We start from the raw sequence: 19,471 nt of genomic DNA, 5'->3' as shown, positions 1-19,471 counted from the left end.
GCCTAATTTGCTATGAAATTGTATTCTATTGCCAGTTTACACACGATTATTTTCATGAATGAAAAATCTGTCTTTGTTTTTCTCTCACCCTGTGATCTATCGCTAGCGGCTGATCGTTTGCTTAGAGGAATCCATCTTTGTGCATAACATTAAGGATATGAAGCTGCTGATGACACTGCTTGAAGTACCTCATAACCCAGCTGGTAGGTGAATAGCAGAAGGATGCGTCCTACTGAATCCTTATTACTTTGTTGAATTGTCGACTAGGCATAAGTATTTAAGGAGGTGTATACAGTATGTTTGATAGAAGACCCACTAAGGTTTGCCAGTTATAAAGCAGAACTACAGTGTGTGCTCATCAGTGTGTGCTTTGGAGCAGATTTCAAATATTTGTTGACGATGTAGTCGTTGAGCTTATCCTTCGGACATTTTGTAACAAACCACAGTGGCTGAAGGCTGGTAAGATTCATCCTTAGTAGCCTATCAGTCGAAAAAACTCGAGTGTGGAGACTAGTTGCAGCAGGATGCAGTCAAGGGCTTGAAAGCCTGCAGAAAACTAGGTTGCATCTCTCAAAAAGAAATACCAGTCATGTGCGTGATATGGGGCATGTTACATATTAATTACTGACCAGTGAGGCTACATTTATTGTACAGGGAAGCAAAAGGTACATGCCCCATATGTCATGATGTTCACGCAGAACAGGATCAACTCCAAATTCCCCTAAATGCAAACCTATAAGTGCTGGAGCCTCCAAATCCATGCCTGCAAAAACGTTTTTACCAAGTGTTCGACAATGAGATATATAAAGTTGATATTTATTTAGATAGTGGTTTAGAAAGTGGTTTTGTATATCTAAAATGTGTTATTTTGTACGGTATCTTACACATCAAGGGATCCTGGTAATTTTGTAAGGGGCATCACAGTGCTGGATGAGTCAAAAGTATACAACTGTTGAGACTACGGATGCAGTACAGCTGTAGATACAGACAGGGCTTTATAGTACTTCTGAACTTTTAAGTAATGCCTTTCAATCCACTTGCAAGGCAATTCCACAACTGAGCAGATTGCACCCATTCCTACTCAGTTGATACAGGGATGATTGGTAGTTTTTGCAGCATGGTATAAGGATCTGTATGGGTAATACACCCTTCCTTTTTATTTATTTATTGTGTGTGAAGGATTCTAACCGGGCGTCACACACTGGACCAGGACCTTCGCCCTCAGCCTTAGATATAGCACAGGATTAGAATGCTTTTTCTTTAGTTTCAACGAATTCGAATTGAGCGGATACCTAACCCGTCTCACACCCCCTTTTACAAATACCCCGGGTCACAATGGACCATGAACCAGGCCAGTGAGTGGTAACACAATATTTATTTATTTAAATTTCAAAGAAAATCACAACATGTTTATGTTGGCCAGCAATCATCAATGGGGTGATAATTACAATGCAAACCACTGAAATACACTTGGGTAAACTTCTACAAGAACATATCCAAAGCACAAATGAATAGGAGCATTTTTCAATTAGGATAGATAGCACCAGAGTAAAGATTTCCCCCTGCAGTGTTCTCTCAACCCACAATTAATCTAATTCGGAGTAGATAGAAAGAAGCAGCAGGTAGTCAGGGATATGTGTCAGCAAACAGAATCAAAATCAGACCTTCCTTACAATGGCCTAAAATGACACCCGGATTTTAACAATTAATTATATGTGTAATTAAATAATGGTGTACGTATGTTTTATCACAGTCCCAGGCATGTCATATCACTAGCAACTATAATTTAAGGTTTCATCAAAGGCATACAGTTCACAAAGCAGGTTGAAATTGAAAACACAGTGCAGTCAAATCACCCATGGAAAAGTTGCATTTTTACTAGTTTGCAGTTTTAAATGTCAAAAACGTTTTTTCTGAAAAATGGGTGAAATACTCTGAATTGGAATGTGGGTTTTGGGCTGGGGGATAGAGGTACATCACAGGGACAATAGAGAAGTGAAATGTTGGCTATAGCAAAATAATTGAATTAGATTTTCAAAGTGGAATGAGGTTCGATTTTAGGAAAATGAAGCAGTTGAAAACGAAATTCGGTTTGGAAGGAAAGGAACAGTTTTACTTACATGAGATTTAATGACTAGAAAAGAGGAATGCCACCCGTGAATATAAAAGGTATGCTACAGTTGTAACCCTTCACGCAGTGTAACCCTTTTCTTTAGGGAAAATTAATTAATTTAATCAAAATATTGCTATGGAGTTACAAGATGGGGTGAATAAAAGAATGGTGCTAACACTAGAAAAACAAGGACAGGGTGCACAGATAATTAGAACAGTTTAGACAAGTTATCAGAGTATGGATAGGATTACTTAGAAAATAGGGTCAAGATGGGGTATGCTAATTGTTGTTATGGGATGGGGGAAATACTCCTAATCAGCGCTGGAGTTTGGAATTTGGGACAGCCAACCGAATTCTGTACTCAAAAGGTTCTTGTCACCGGATAGTGGGCTCTCCTGGCAAAAGACAGCTGGGCAGAGGTCTGGTCACGGCACAGTGATGCCTCAGCTGGATGGAGCGGGTAAGCAGGGCAAGCAGGCGGCACTGGAGAATCCCAAAGCGGGCTCAGCCACCTTTCCCTTTTCTCCCTGAAGTTAGTGGGATTATGTTATGCGGTTTTAGTGCTGAAGTGTAGTTCTGCCTGGATAGGAAGGCCTGGGTAAACTATCCCTATTCTGGCAGTGGGGTCTGGAATCTTGCAGAGTGAAGGTGGAATATCTGGATACGCAGGCGCTGGAAAATTCAGAAGAGAGTTTGTAGAGTTCTGTCAGCTGCCCTTATTTATAAGGCATGGTGACATCATCGGTTTATTGTTGGGCAGAACTGAGCTAGGCCTACCCCCAAGAGCCGGATAGGTCAGCCAATGTTGGTTGCCTCCTCTAGGAGGTGACTCAGTTTATGGGGTTGTACTTTATGATGTGCAAAGCATTCCCACAGTCTTTTTTTTTGCCAAAAATCAGTCTGAACATAATTTACACATTTGTACAGTTGTGGCATTTTAACAAATTACAAAGACAGATTACATATTTTACGTACAGTATGGCAGTCCAATTCTCACGGTCATAGGACTTTGTTTAGCCTGTCTAATAGTTTTTTGCGATTTTCACTGATAAATATTCGACCTAAAATTCTATAACTTTATATGTGGGTATAGATTATCATAAGGCATGTAAGTATTGAATTTCAGAGTGGCATCATGTGCACTTTCCTCAGAAGATCCAATTCACTGCCATTTCTGTTCCTGATATGGCAGTGAAGGCTACCTCGTCTTGTTCAAAAACCACAAAAATCACATTTAAACTGTTAACTTTTTACATTTCCTGTTGCAGAGATAAGTCTTAAAAGTTTATTAATAAAATAGTCTTTTAAGGCAAATGGTCAGCGGGCACAGCTTACAAGACTTCTCTTGAGTTGGCTTTGAAGCTCCTAGTAGAATTTGCGAGGTTGTGTGATTTCCTATTTCACATATCAGTGTCCCAGAATCTCTATTGTAAGAGGCCTCAGCCCAGACAAAAGTTTGATGAGCCTGGGCTGTTTAGTGCTTTTGGTCCATTCAAAGTTTTTCAAGATAGCAATTAGCATTCGTTTGTCCTAGAATCTATTGTGACTCCTTCTGTTGCTAGCAACGCCCCCGTCCCCTCTCCCCCTGAGCATAACCTGTTTGGCTAGTTTCAGAAGGCAGCCCATGTCTTTATTCATTTTTCTTTTTGTTCTGAATCAGAAGAAAGCCTGTTGAATAAAACATCCCATATATGTTTCCCAGCACAAACCCCTTTGCTAGGCCAGGACAGGGCCTTATCCAACATTCACTTTAAAATAGGTATTTTTCTTATTTGCAAAAGTACATTTAAACACGTAATGAAGCCTGCTGGCATGTTCCCTTCAAAAGGTTCCATCTGAATTTCCCACTTTGTTCTGCAGTCATAGTCAGTTTATTTTATACAGCAAGTTGTTTAAAACACAATTCCACTGAAATTGACATAGGCCCAGAGAGCCAGGGTCTCTTTGAAGCATTGATTTTTGACATTTTGTAGCCCATAAGTAAAGCGTTTTCCCAGTCGGCTGAAAGTAAAGCTTCTTTCGATTTCCAAGTTCTGAACAACAGCCTCTCATTCAGGGATACTGCTCTCTTCTGCTGGAGCACAATGTTAATATGGATGGGCATGGCAGGGCCTCACTGATAAAAGTAGTGTGATGATGAACAGGTGAAAATAGCGTCAGGGCCGCATCCTTTTAAATGTAAAATATTCCCTTTTCATTGGGAACTTTTTAGCAAACAGCCGCGCAGCGCTGCTTTTCAATTCGCTTCTTTTGGTGCACACAAGAACACACACTGGAACCTTTCACGTGTGTGCTCCCTGTCCCAACTCGCCCAATAGGTGTTTGGCAAGATGGTGCAGACATTCTTTTGTCGCTGCAAAATGCAGTTTTGATGCAATGGTGCTCCAAGGAGCCTGCGCAGCCGTTTTGCTGTTGACTGCAGAAGCGCTGCTTGGTTATGGATGGGAATTCTGCTGAGTGGGTCAATGTAGCCCACATGTAGTATGTTTTTACAAATTATAACCATCTCCCAAGAAAACAAAAAACAATCCACATTCAAATTATTAAAATCACACCATCAAAAAAAATCACTTAGCAATCACCAAATGCCTGCTGCAATTAATGTCCATCCATAAAGCACCTCAAAATATAAAAAAATGGAATAAACTTTAAAAAGGAAATAAAAATTCAAAACTCGCTAATATTCATCATTCTATTTATGGTGAATGGATAAAATGACCATTATATCCATAGCAAGTAAGTAAAGTGACGTGCTATCTGCAAAAGAAACCAGCTCCATGCTAAGACAAGTAGGTTCACACAGACCTATTGGGAGGTAACCACTATAGGGATATCCCCAAGAAGAATAGCAATCATTAGTCTTGGTTATGTTACTCAGAGGTTATCCACAATGACCACCGCACTAGAGAGTATGAATCTTTGGAAGTCAACGGGACAATCTAAAATCAAGTGGCAGAGGGTTTCTAAATTGTTTAATTTACAAATTCATGAGGGAGGCCCAGTCACTTCTAGAGTGAGTTAAATCTGAATCTCAAATACTACTTCCTGTTGAAGGGTGAGAAGAATTTTTAAATATAAGCCATAGGAGATCTTAAACTAGCCAAGTTATATACCTACTTTATAAAGTTTCAAAATAGTTAAGCTCTCCCAATTTTTAACGTTATCCCACTCTCTTAGCTCTTACTACTGCAAGGTTTGCTCCCACCAGTTCAAGGTCGATATTTGGTTCCGCAAGTTATCTCTCGTAAGCTAATGTGAACTTGTGGAGGGAGCATTTGCAACGTATTGGTGTGATGTCACCTAGTCTCGCGAAGCTAGAATTCAACCCCAGCCTCTTTCATTTTTAAATAGAGATTCAGTTTATTCCATTTAATTGTGTACTACCATGATCTTAATCCAAACTCTTGTCGCAACATAGCCATCTGCAGAGATGGTAGAAATCCCAGTACTGCATGTCAAACTTTTCCTTCCAGAGCATTGAGCCATTTCCTACACTTACTTTCCAGCAACTCCAATTCATATTTGATACAAGGAGTAACTTTTATTTTATAGAAATCTATCAAAAGCTGTAAGGAAAGCAACAATGTTTGGCTAACAGAATTTTCATTTGACTCATGAATAATTTGACTCAAGCCTTTTGCATACAAACATGTGAGACTGCCGTTAGCTGCCTGGACAAGGGAGAGCAGTTGACTCATCGTGTAGAAGACGATATCTTACTGCCAATACAACTCTTAGTCGTACTAATGGACGGTATGCGAGTTTGATTAGCCGGAAGATGGAATCCACACCCCGGAACAGGACCATCACAGGAGGCTGTATGCAAGAAAATAGCAATCAGGAGCTGATTGTAAGCAAAGACGGTAACAATAAAAAATAACTGAACTAGTCTCATTTGTTTTCTCCAACAGGGATTTCAGGTTTAACAAAGAAGTCCTCTTCTAATGACAATAAGGGCATGAGCCTGTGGGCAAAACAAAAGAACAAAAGAAACAAAGAAAAGAAGAAGAGAGTCTTACCATCAAAGGAGCTCTGGGGCCGTGAAGAGTCAATCCGTGATGTAGAAAGGAAAAACCTATCCCGCCAGCACGAGGACGCCTGCAATGGAGTCCCGTTCAGGCAACCTGACACTGATGCCACGAGGACGCCTAGGCACCAAGTGTGCTGCAAGGAAGTCTCTAGTCCAAGCACACCGGTTGAGGTCCGCAAACAGTGGTGTTCCCATGTCCAGAAAACAAAGAGTTCTGGGTTGGAACTATTCCTGGAAATACCCAAAGACAGAATCGTGAGGCGGAATCAGTCTGTTTCAGCAGTCCGGGTCGGTACTTGTTCCTCGCGATGACGAGAGACAGAACGTAAGCCAAAATCAATCTGTATCAGCAGTCCTGGTCAGCAATTGTTTGTAGCAATGACTGAAGACAAAGTGTGAGGCAAAATCAACCCCTATCAGCAGTCCGGGTCAGTATCAAGGTCTCAAGGAGGAGGCAACAAGAGGGACGTGAAAAAGGTAGGGTCAACGGCAGAACTTCAAGGCACATAGAAAACAAGGTACGCGGCTGAATACTAGATTCAGAAGTGCCGCTCGCGGTTTGAGGCAGAGCCTTTATTCCAGTCAGCTGACCTGCCATAATGTAAGCAGCGTGGTTGCGAGCAAGAAAAGCGTGAGCGAAGCGTAGGATGCTACCGCTTCCATGGCAACAGCCAACGCTCTCGCAGGGACCACTGCATTTCGATGAATTGCAAGAGAGCTTCAGTGCATTACCTTTCCCAGCAGTCAAGCGAGGGACCTGATGCAATCGTGAAGTATAGAAGCGACCAGCGGTCCCCGGGGGAATAGTTACCTTAGAGACATTGGACCCAGCTTTCCTGACACAAATCATCATAGAATAGTAAAACAGTAAAAACAGAAATTTAAACGTTTTTATACATAAAAATATTACTATTAAAATCCACATCCAACAATACTTATACAACACATTCAAATTGTCATTCACTAATGGGTGCATATGCAGTTTACTTTATTGCGTTTTGGGAGTATGCAACAGTAGCATGCCTTGCAGCTGTGGTAATCACAAGCGACTCTGCTGCCCCAATCGTAGACCACAACTGATCTGTTGCAATACTACTTGGCCATGTGCAAAACGCACATATTCCTTTATGTAAAGATCAGATGCGTTCTCATATGCCATCAAAATGTGCCTCCTAGTTTCTATGTGGTTGGCACGCAAACAGTATTGTTTCTCGTGGGATGTTCTGCCATGACCCAGTGTAGTCGAATACTGGCAAGATTTTTAATCACAAATGCATGATGAAGTGCCTTAATGTACAGGAGCATGCCTTAGCCAGATAACTACATGGCTTATAATATTTGAAGCTTTGTTTAGCATACTCCTAATGCTGTGTGCTCTCTAATATACCAATAGATCCCCTTCCTGTGACTGGAGCGTTAGTTTATGCAGATGAAACTAAGATCATCTGCCTCTATCAGGGTCAGACCAATATTCTGCACATCATTTTGTACTGAAGCGACCAGTTCAAGGTGTACTTTATTACACCTTCGATAATGTGCATGCCCTTTAAACATAGGAAATATATCAGGGATATTCATTGTTACACTAGCTTGGTTTATATTTAATAGTAACTTACTATTGTGAGAAATCAGAAGATGTCTCACCCATTAGTACCCGGGCATCTGCATCCAGGTGGGCAGGGCACGGCCATCGCTTTTAGACCCAGTTCCCGGGGGTGGACCAGTGCAGGTTGGATCACCTGGGCGTGGGGTCTTCTGGGAGTGGGATGCCGGATGGCGCGACATGGTTTCCCTTTCCCCTTAACACCTTTACCCCATCCTATCAGATAGGACATGTTGGAACTCTAGCCCCTCTCACCCCCCTTTTCTACACAAACACTTTCACAAGAACAACCAGCTCTGGGAGAAAATAGACTAACATCCAAGCAGTATACTTGGCTTGCCCCAATACAATGGTCAGGCGACGTCAGGCAATTACTGACCATCATTCACACCTGCTTCCATTAAGCTTCCCTACACAGAAAAAAAGCACAGCACGAAAGCACACTCCGAGCGAGGCAAAGCACACGAGGAAACAGCAGTTTCAAGACAGCAGCTGAACGAGAGAAGAAAGATGGCAAACCAAAAGGGGATCGCAAGGAGGGAAGCTCCCCTGACCTTTCTGACAGGAAACTGTTACTTTCAAGGATCCTCAAGATTAGAAAGCATGAGACTAGGAAACCAGGCTGAAGGACCCCTGTATTGTATGTCAGAGATAACCAGGGCCCTCCCGCGTCACTGATCAAGGAGGGGAGAAGCAGCAGCCACCATGGTATCTTCCTTGGCTCCAGGAACAAAGCTGCGTCGGTGAAATCAGCACAGCGGGTGAGTTGGGGAGACTGATACAAGACCAGCCTGTGTTGAAGCCAAGGTTGCAAGCAGCAACATTGTATGAGAATCGAGTTCTGAAACAAAGTAAAGTTGAACTGCTGATGAGTGTTTGAATCTTGAAGAGACTTTGATACAATACCTTTGACAGAGTGGTCCGGCACTGTGTGGGTGCTCAATCAAAGGACTCTCTAAGGTATCCAGCTGAGAAGTACAGAAGTGAAAGTTAAAGGGTTATATTAAGAAGAGAACAGAGAATTGTGAATCGAAGTGGTCCTGTGATGGGTCAAGCAAAATCCTGCGCACAGTCGAAAGTCTTCGATTTTGATATAGTAAAGAAAGTTTTGAAAATGAGATAAATTGGGTCCTAGCCTGCCGGAGGGGCCCCGTGGTGTACAGTGAATCACCAGGTAAATTGTGCATATGAGAATCCTGAAGTAAAAGGAACTTTTAGTGTTTGTGTGTCGCATCATGCCCTCTGAAATAAGAGACTTTGAATGGTAAAAACACTTTGGCACAGAAGGTCCTGAAACTGAGATTTTGAACTGCATCCTCATGCCAGAAAAGCCAGAATATGTGCTAAGCTTGAGTGTGCTTCCTTGTCCCATGCTGAAAACGTTGGGGAAGGGAAGCTAACGGCACAACTAACCTGACATATCATTTCTTGAACACTTTTTCTTTGTATAACATTGTGTCCCACAACATTTGTATTTAGAAGAAGTAAGGATTGGCAATAGGTTATTAGTATAGGCCCTTTTATTTTAACAGACTACACTAAGTTATTATCTGATGGTTGCAGCTTGCTCCCATCTTTAGATTTAGGATTAGATAGGCATTTTTCAAACCCAATTGAAGTAAAAAAAAAATAACACCCAATTTCCTAGTGGTGTGTAAAGAGGTTGTACCTAATTCCATTCTCAACACAGCCACAGGAATGGTCGTAGGTGAGCTCAGTAATTACCGTATTTTCCCTTTTAGTTTGACTAACTAATCCACATGATTTTCCAGAACAGTTTCTAAACCATATAATATACATGGTACAATTGCTTTGCTGTACATTTCCAAAGGTCCCTATACTGACACTCCACCAACCCTCTTGATAAATCCTCAATACCAGCCATCCTCGCATAGCTTTGGCTTTGACATGATCATAGTATTGTGAGGATGAAGGAGTACTATAGAATTGTAGACCGAGGTAAACGTAGGTTTTAACCTGCTCCAACTTTATATCTTTAATATGCCAGCAAAATCTTATGGTATGCCGACCTTAACTCCGTATATGCATAACCTTATTCTTAACAAGATTGATCTTCAGACGATTCTCGTCAGCAAACTGGAAAAGATTGTCAATAGTTCTTTGAAGACCAAGAAGGGGGCAGTCAATTAAAACTGTGTTGTCCGCATAAGTGATCCACGGTAACGCCACCTCTCTAATACGTGGCGGAAAAGTCTGTGTCGTTCTTGATTTCTCCCCCATGTCATCCATGTCAGGTTAAATAAAACAGGTACTAGAATGCACCCCTCTTTAAGACCCCTGTTAGTAGACATGGGGGAGGAGATGTCTCTGTCTTGGGGAAGGCAGTCAGTAACTGTTGTATCGGTATATAGGGCCTTGACAAAATAGAAGTATTTGTCATGCCCCATCTTTCTAGCTTTGACCACAGAATGTCAGTCGGCACACTCAAATGATGTTGAATAATCAACAAAACTTATAAAAAGGTCACCATCAGCCCCAATCAAAACATCAGAGGCCAGCAAATGAAGGGCCCAAGTACTTGAAGTACTGTTTGCTGGCACGACACGTTGGGCTGCTCCTCAAGGACTCTGGATTGTTATTTCAGCACTGCTGCTGCCTGCCCTGTGGTGAAACTGATTGTCTGTCTGGAGGACGTCTTTTTCTGTAACACCGCTTTATGCCTGGAGCATTGAAAGAAAAGGAAAAAGGTGACTGCTACAAGCACGTTGTGCACTTTAGCACATAGGATTGTGTTAGTACAAGGTTTCCATTTACTGAAAAAAATCTTATCTTTTGTGTTTATTTTTAAGGTTTCCTTTGTGTCCTGTATCCCCGCCTCTCAGAGGGTTACACCCCCTCTGACTCTGTTATAATCACTGAAGCCTGCGCACCGTGCAAGTACTTGAAGTACTGTTTGCTGTTCGCGGCGGGTCGCGGGATTACTAAATTAATGGGGAACTAGTCTTCAATTGGTCACTATTCAGCCTGGGACGTTGGGAATAGGTAATTATCTGCTTTGTCCTAAAAGGTGTATACGAGGCATTCTGCACATTAGTTGTTCAGTTATTGGTCACTATTGAAAACAAAGAAGATAGGAACCAAGTGAGCTCCATTTGTCTTCCTGAAGTATTATGTGGGATTGATTTTTGTTAGTAGAGGCCTTGTTGCTTTGGGGTGTCACTTCTTGTTCTTGAGCAGTCAATTGTCTGCCTAAATTACTCCTTTTCGTATATATTTTACTTTGTGGTTTTCCATCGCTGACCTGGTAAGACATTAATTCTTGTGGACCGTATTGTTTAAATTCTAATGCCATTGGGAAAGCTAAATTGGCGGCTCTACGGAAGGACCACAGGGCTGACTTTTTTAATGCGGTCAGCACCCGTAGGGCGAGCCTGGCACGTGCGGCGGCGCTTCCCCTCCCTGCACCTGGTGCAGAATAGGAAGAACTGCTTCAGTGTGCACAGGACTGTTCAGTGGAATTGAGAAACATAGAGCTCAATATGGATCCGTCCCAACCTCTGTTTGGGTATGAGTTGAATGGTGAGTGTCACAGTGAAGAGCAACAAGTGGGTAAAGGAGGAAGAATGGATGATTTTGATTCAGAGACTCCAGCAATTTTTATCCCTGATGATACCCTTGAGGACCCAGTATATGATATACAGTTAGGGGGTGTAAGTGATTTCCCACCAGGTGATGAGACAACAACGATGATAGGGATCTTCAACCGTGCCATTCTGGTGGAACTCGGGAAACAAACTGACTTCCTGGCCAGGATTGCTAAGAGGATTGATAACATCCCTAAATCTATGTCGGATTTGCTTGTGCCTATTATGAAGATATCAGAGGATTTGCCTAAAAATATGTCTGATACACTTGTGCCTATCTTTAAGGATGGAATGCTAGGTGTGGTTGTGGAGTTGAAAACCGCATGCGCCCTGGAGGGTATGGGAACTGGGAGGACCTCTGTTTCTCCTATCGATAAAGCCAACAAGGAGAAAGTGCCCATTAAGACATTTTCAGAAGTTGTGGCAAAGAGTCTGCATTAGGGACAAGAATTATCTTATGTGAGCGGGGGGGGTCTAACCCACCTATTGTTAATGGTATGGGTGGAGGGGCTCCCCTGAGCATTCCTCAGGCTAAGGCAGCTAAAAAACAGGCAAAAAATAAATAATAATAAAGCCAAAAAGGCTGACTTAAAAAACTAAACATCTAGAAAGTTTGAGGGATCTGGACTTGAAACATCGGATTGACGAGGATGTGTCTGATGCTGTCATCTATGTAGACTCTCAGAGAGATGCCAGAAATAAAAAAAAAGCAGTTGAGGAGGATAAACCCTCCATAGATCCATCTACCCAGAGTGAATATCAAGAGGGCCCTCATGGAATATATGAAATAATGGAAAAAAGGACCCTGTTGATGTTAATGTGAACAGACTGGAAAATGGTTTAAGTGACATTTTTGATATCTTTAAAAATTCTACTAGCAATATAGAATTGGAACCTGTAGATATAAACAGGAATAATCCAGTATGGGTGGCTAGTAATAACAGCAATAAGGATTTGGCTGCCACTAAGCACACACTCAGGGAAGTGGGTGGCTGTGACAAATCAGCTAAAAGGCTGATTATACAAACTGTGAATAAGGGCCTCTACCATAAGGATACTGTCTGTAATACATTGCCTTTCACTCATCTTACAACGGTCAAAGAGGCCTATAAAGTTGTGGAGGGGTTGGGTATGCTGCCGGTTGACAAGGAGGTATTGGATTTGAATGTTAGTTTAGCTGTCCCTAAACCACATATGAAAGTGGATGATATTTTAAGGAATGCGTAGGACCTTATGAATGAAAACAAAATTCTGAAGGAAAAGGGTAGAGTGGATCACCTAACCATGAATAGTAGCGGTTCAAATGGAGTGGGACCAGACTACCATACCCAGTTGCCTAAGGCACGGGAAAGGGAGAAGGTGACCTTGCGTACTGAACCCACAGACCTAAGTGAAGATCTAAAGGTGAAACCACAAGAAAAAATGGATGAACTACTGAGTAATGTTCAGGAGATCCTGAACGAAAATAAACTTTTGAGGGAAAAAGGGCTACCAGATAATATAATAAACAACGAAGATGGTTCATGTGGAGAGGAAATAAATGAGCGTGAATACCGCTCCTATATAAATGGAGAGGAGAATGTGGGTGCTAGGAAAGAAATGTATGAAACCAAATTTGAACACGATCTGAGACCGCCTGCTTTTGCTAACTTACAGGGTCTGATATTGTGTTCTCTGTTCAATGATGGGAGGAATCAACCGCTAAACAGATCATATATCTTGTCGCTATTTGCAGCGATACCTGAACTGAGCCTCATCACCTTAGCTGATATTGAATTGGTTGATTTCATACATAAAGAGCGACTGGATTTTGTGAGACTTGTTATTCCATCTCCTCTGGTACGATCAATGCTATTTAAGGAGGCTGAAGCCCTCCAACGCATGGGGTTTGATCTTTTACCCTTTAAAGATCATAAGGAACCAATGCAAGCCCGAGACAGAGGTGGGTTAAGAGCCAATGGTTTGGGTTATGAAAAGATTGAACATCCTACCCACTCCAGATCGGAAGATGTATCCGACAAACAGGACTGGAGATAGCTGGCTCTATCTTTACGTGATGCAATCAGTAATCTAAAAGAGTTAAATAAACCGGCATAGCAGGAGCCCATAGGTTGAAAGTGATCTGCTGGAATACCCGTGGTAACTTCAACCTTTTTAATAATGAGACTCTTATGAGTGGCTTACACTCTTTTGATTTAATACTCTTGCAGGAAACTTGGCTAACCTCGCATGTGGGTTGGGAGGGTTTTGCAGTCGAGGAACTATGTGCAGTAAGGGGTATAAAGGGCGGACCCAAGGGGGGTCTGCTCACTGCCTCTAAATACTTTTCGGGCCTGACAACAAAAGGAGCCTGGAAGAATGGACAATCATTTCTTTCAACGGTTGGAGAAGGGGCGGATGCTTTTTCTCTCATGGTGATTAATGTTTATTGGAATGCGAACAAATTCTCTGATCAAAAACTGGAAAAAGAGTTAACGGTTCTAGGAAAATGTATTGACCTGTGGTGTTGTGATAATTTGGGGGGCCAAATAATTATCGCTGGAGATTTAAATGCTGATTGCTTGGTGGATAGGTTGGTAGGTGAAGAACTCTACCTCAATAGGGCAGCCTGTACAAATGGTAGTCAGAAACTGATCACTTTACGTGGAAAGCCAGGGGTTACTCTTCTATTATAGACTATATCTTTTTGTCTGCAAAACTAAGCCATTCCATGGTAAAATTTGAAGTGAAGGAAGTATCAATGAGTGATCACTGTATGTTAACGGTTGAGTTTGAGTACAATATATTATTGAGGGCCCAAAAGGTCTACAATAAGGAGCTACTGCTCAATATGTCAAAGAACAGGATTAAATGGTCATTTAACTTAACCAATAAATTCACAACAACATTGATTCAGGAATATGAATATGAATCAACTAAGTTAGAACAACGTATGCTTTTGTTTTCTGTGAAAGAGTTTGATTTTACCATGAGATCCAAAATGCAGAGATTTTTTGATCAAGTTCCGCGTAGGAGCCATCTAAAGACTTACCATTAACATTCTATGGATCATGAAGTCTGAGAAAAAAAGAGTCCTCCAAAGGGAGATCCGTAAAATGCGCAAGCAGGGACCTTTAGATCCTGGAGCTATGGGTGCAATAAAAAAATTGAAACAAACGTATAAGAATTGGATGATCAGTCATCGCAGTATTGCTGCCCAGTGGGACGGTGAAAGGATGCTGGGAGCAATGAGGGGTGTTACATCATCTAAATTCTGGCAATTGATCAACAACGTCGACTCGTCTCAGGACCTATCGCTTGTAAACCCAATTCCAGAAGATATTTGGATGGGTCACTTTGCTAAGATATATAGGGCTAGTGATCAGTGCTATCATCAATTGGGGGGGGGACTACTCCTTCCAGTTATGTCAGGTTGAAGTAATAAAAAAACTGATAATAAAATCTAAAAACACTGGAGCTCCAGGTCTAAATAACCTTACAAATAAAGTACTTAAATCTAATCCTCTCTTTTGGGTGAAGATTTTATGCACTCTTTTCAAAGATGTCTGCTTGACCAAAACTATTCCTCAATCTTGGAGGGTTTCGGTAGTTAACCCAGTGTTTAAAAAGGGTTCCAGATTACTGCCCGGTAGCTACCGTCCAATTGCCATTGCAGACTCTGATTCAAAATGTTTGCCTCTCTGGTATTGATCGATATCCAGAAATGGATGGACGACAATCAAGTCCTTAGTTTAAATCAAATTGGTTTAAAAAAAAACTGGTACGGATTGTGGGGGCCTTGTCCTAAGATGCTTACAAAGTAAAACCTGGGTAAAGGGTGCGAGACCTACCTTTGTAGCTTCGATGGACCTTAGTAGGGCCTTTTATTTAGTGGATAGGCCAACGTTATGGAACAGACTAAATACACTAGGATTGCCTAAACATTTGCTGGAAATCGTTATTGCTATGTACACGGACACCAGGTTGGTGGTAAGAATGAACTCGGGAGGTGGTCTTTCCTCACAGATGGACACTTATATTGGCTTACGCAAAGGCTGTATGTTGGCTCCAACTATCTTTAACCTTTATGTCAGTGGTGCCAATACTGCATTCCTCAGTGGGGGTCTAGTGTCACCAAAACTCTATGGGATGTCCATGCAGATGATTTCTTGCTGATAGACAACACCAAAGTGGGCCTTCAGCGCCTAATTAACATCTTTGAAACTTTTATAAGCAGTCTTCATCTAAAAATCAATCCCACCAAAACTATTATAATCTGTATGGGTAAAGCCAATAAGAAACAGGAGTCGTTCACATGGTTCTGCGAAGGTAAACATATTGAGCCCCAAAAAGCTTTTAAGTATCTGGGATACTGTTTTACGGGTGTGGACTCTGTTGCTTTGATTAAAAACCAACTCGGGGCCAAAGCGGAAGTTGCGTTAAGGCAGATGCGACTGTTGGAAAGAAAATTTGGGGGGTTTACGATGAAACCTATTCGGGAGTTCTATTTAAGAAACATGGTCCCAAAGATTACTTATGGCTTGGATCTCTTTCCAACTAACATCACTGACTATTTGAAAATACTGGAAGGTATCATATGGGAGAGGTTATTATTTTTCTTACCCAAAAGCATACCGGTGGAGGTGTTAAGGTATGAGTTGGGTTTACAGTCTCTCCATTCTGTGGTTGTGACAAAGAGGCTCTTATTATGGAGAAAATGTAATATAGCTGGAGTCAGTAACTTTTATACTGAAGCAGGAAGTGACTCAGCATTTCCGTTCATGATCTCTTTAAATAAGGATGTTGAAAGGATCTTGTCAGAAATGGGTATAGCCAAGAGCACTTTACTGAATAGGCCAAAAAAATGTAAAATTATTATACGAGGGATGGACTGGTCTTTGACAAAGAGTAAAGTGCTAGATTCCAAGCTCTATAATCACGCTCATTCATTTTGGAAATTTCTACCATGTACGGAAATGTACTTAATGAAATATCCTTCCAGGCCGATCAGAAACTCTTTTATGAGGTTTAGGCTGAACGTTATGCACACACACCACATTCCATTGGAGGAGAAGAAATGGTGTAGGTTTTGTAATCGGGTAGAGATGGATGAAACTTTATATCACATTTTGTTAAGAAGCTCTATGCTGATTAAGCAGCGAACTGAATATTTTGTTGAACTGTTTTCCTCAATTGTATGTGTGGACTGTGATTACATCTGGTACAAAATGAGAAATGGATGCTCTCCTATTCTGATTATTTGTGTAACCACTTTTTTTAAAACGGTATGTGAATTAAGTTAGGTATGAATTATTTCTGTTGGTGGATTATGAGATTTGTGTTTAGCTCTTATACTTGTATATTTGTATTTTATTCATATTTTAGAAGTATAATGTGGTTTTAATTTTAAAAGATCTGTTTAGTTTTGAAATTGAAATTTTGTTACGAATATTATGCGTTTGTTTCTAATGAGTATTTTGTAAAGGTTTATGACAAACCAGAAACAAATAAACAAATTAAAAAAAAAGGAAGGGCCCACATCGCCTGTATGGTAGAATAGCCATTCCTAAATCCTAGCTGTTGGGGTTTTAGAAGGTGTTTATCGCGAACCCATTTATTCAATAGCTGCAACAAAGTAGTTGCAAAAACTTTGCTGCTAGAATCTAGCATACCTAGTAATCTATAGTTGTTAGTGGCTTTACGGCAGCCACGTTTGTGAATTCGAATCAATATAAAGTTGAGCCAACTACACAGGAGCACTCCTGTTGTACATATCTTATTATACATTTCATGGAGTACTCTGGCCCAGAATTGTGGAGGGGACATCAATACAATGTTGGCAAGCCTTTCTGGCCCTGGGCCTCTATGTGGTTTTACTCTTGCCAGAATGTCAAGTATGTCACTTATTTCTATGTTCAGAACTGGGCCACCCAAATAAGCAAAGGAAGATTTACATTTCACAATGCTTTGGTCCCAATAGAGTCCTTTTACATGCACCTTCCAGACTTTTTCTGGTATATTCCAGGTATCCTTAGGAGCCACTGCAGACAGATAAGTCCGATATAAGTGCATGAATTTCCGAGAATCATTTGTACGTATCAATCTATAGACCGTTTTCCAAATTTGTGATACAAAACTGTCTTTTTGGCTACGCAACCAATTCTTATATTTGGAGATAAATACCCCAATCTTGATTCTTCTTTCTTGGTGATTCAGGCTCTTATTCTTATTTCTCGTAACAGCCCTCACCCTCTTGCGTAGCAAATGCTTTCAATATGAATTTGATTATCAAAATTCTTGGGTTATCCTTGACTTGCACAGTCATCTTCCCTACCACAGAAGCAAGGCTTAATTAGTGCACATAATACCACCAGGTCACCTTTACAGCGGATTAATATTTCTTCCGGATAGCAGGCATTCTACACAATATGCCCGTTGACCCTTTTTAAATTCGCCTCAGACCACGCAATTCTGTTTACCTGGGCATTAACTGACGCCTTGCCAGTTCAGCCTTCTTATTCTTTTGTACATCCACCTGAAAGATGACTTTCATAATTGCGTGGTCACTAACTGGGGAAGATACAATTTCATATATGTGATTTACTGCGCACAGTGTCCGTAAGGAATATACTGTCCAAGCATGAGGTGCTACGCCCATTAGTCCTCGGAACCACCTCCAATAGACTTTCATTCTAACTAGGCAGCAATGGTAGGAGGTTGAATTCCAGTAATACTTCCGACCACCTCCGACCCTTTAATATTAGTGCGCAGGAGTGCTCAAAGAGCAAACTCCTTTGGTCATCTGGTATGATATCACTGACTAAGTTAATACAAGGGGACAATGATTGACGTATGCCATGATTTTGGCATGGATCCCCCTTTAACCACCTGGGTGAATGACGTTAGTAAAATATTCAACCATAACCTTATATTTTCCTTTAGCACTATATTAGTTATAACGTCTGTGCTGCGGGATCTAGAATTTTTAAGTCTCCCTATGGCGATCTCTAGGTCTTAAACATTTCAAAATGAATGACACAGGAATTGGCCATCGTTAAACGCACTAGCGGTGAGTCATCAAACGTTTGGTGTCTGTATTTCAAGAAGTTATACACACAAACAGATTCAGAAATACTATTACTTTGCCTTTGAGGGGTGACGTTGTCATGAGTATTCAATAGTCCCCAATTACCTCCATTGTCCCTATGAATTACTCATTTCGTCATCTATTGAATGAATTTTATATAATTATATATTTTATGCATATTATGCCTTTTTTTTTATATCTGTATATCTTTGAGTTCTGCAGTTCGTTCCTTGTATTTGAGCAACCTGTTGGTATTCACCATCCTTAATTCTAATTTCAGTTCCCCTTTATGCTTATGGACACTATTATAAAAAGGATGTTTTGAGATTCAGGAAAAGGTCATTGCTTTCATTCCTTCTTTACAGAGGGATACAATAACCAATTGCTCACAGTCTCGGGGGGGGGGGGGGGAAGGCTCTGTTGCACACGTTATAGCTCTTACGGAGTGCGACCAGCTCCCCAAACATACGCTTGTCATTGAATTTATTCTGCTTGTCTTAGTAAAGGTCTGCCTCAACCTACTCCCAGCATTGTTCAGTAACAGATCCTTACATGTCGCAGTTTCTTCTCTTCTTCCCTTAAAGACCAAATTACCCCAGGTACAAGGGCCAATCCCAAACTAGGCCAGCCACACTATACACAGATGCACAGATGCATTACTGCTTCAAACTACAGTGGACACACCAACAGAGTTCTACAAACAGCTGGTTATGGTTTACAGCTTATTGCCTTGCTAGCTGCTGCTTCTTCCCAGCTCCAGTAGAGAGATTTTCTTAGATCTTCCTCTTTTTCTGCCGACATTTAGATTGTTGCTGCTCCGTGCCGGCCGTGCTCAAATTGCCTCCAACTGCACTCTGCGCTCTTCTTCCTCTATTAAGGTTCCGGCTCTGGTGTCACATCCAAAACAGCCTGCTTCAACTCAAACTCTTGTGTTATTTGCCCCAGTGTTTCTTGGTCTATTGAGTTCGTTCTCATAAGCACAAGAGTTCAATATTCAGTCTCTACTTCCCCTTTTGTCAGGGGTTAATCTTGATCATCACATTTCTTTAAAGTT

The 19,471-nt window shown here is 41.2% G+C and overlaps 1 protein-coding gene across 4 annotated transcripts in view; it reads left to right on the top strand.

Moving 5' to 3' along the window:
• WIPI1 (WD repeat domain, phosphoinositide interacting 1) overlaps positions 1–19,471 on the top strand; it is a 951,231-nt gene that overhangs the window by 422,538 nt on the left and 509,222 nt on the right. For all 4 annotated transcript variants that reach the window (XM_069655068.1, XM_069655067.1, XM_069655070.1 and 1 more), the window contains exon 4: positions 107–203. In XM_069655068.1, coding sequence (XP_069511169.1) covers positions 107–203 — 97 coding nt within the window. The remainder of the gene's footprint in view (positions 1–106; positions 204–19,471) is intronic.

This window comes from Ambystoma mexicanum, chromosome 3q (genome assembly GCF_040938575.1).
Source record: "Ambystoma mexicanum isolate Mex_15411 chromosome 3q, UKY_AmexF1_1, whole genome shotgun sequence".
Taxonomy (NCBI): domain Eukaryota; kingdom Metazoa; phylum Chordata; class Amphibia; order Caudata; family Ambystomatidae; genus Ambystoma; species Ambystoma mexicanum.
Note: the sequence above shows the minus strand (reverse complement) of the source record. Positions and strands in the feature narration are given on the sequence as shown.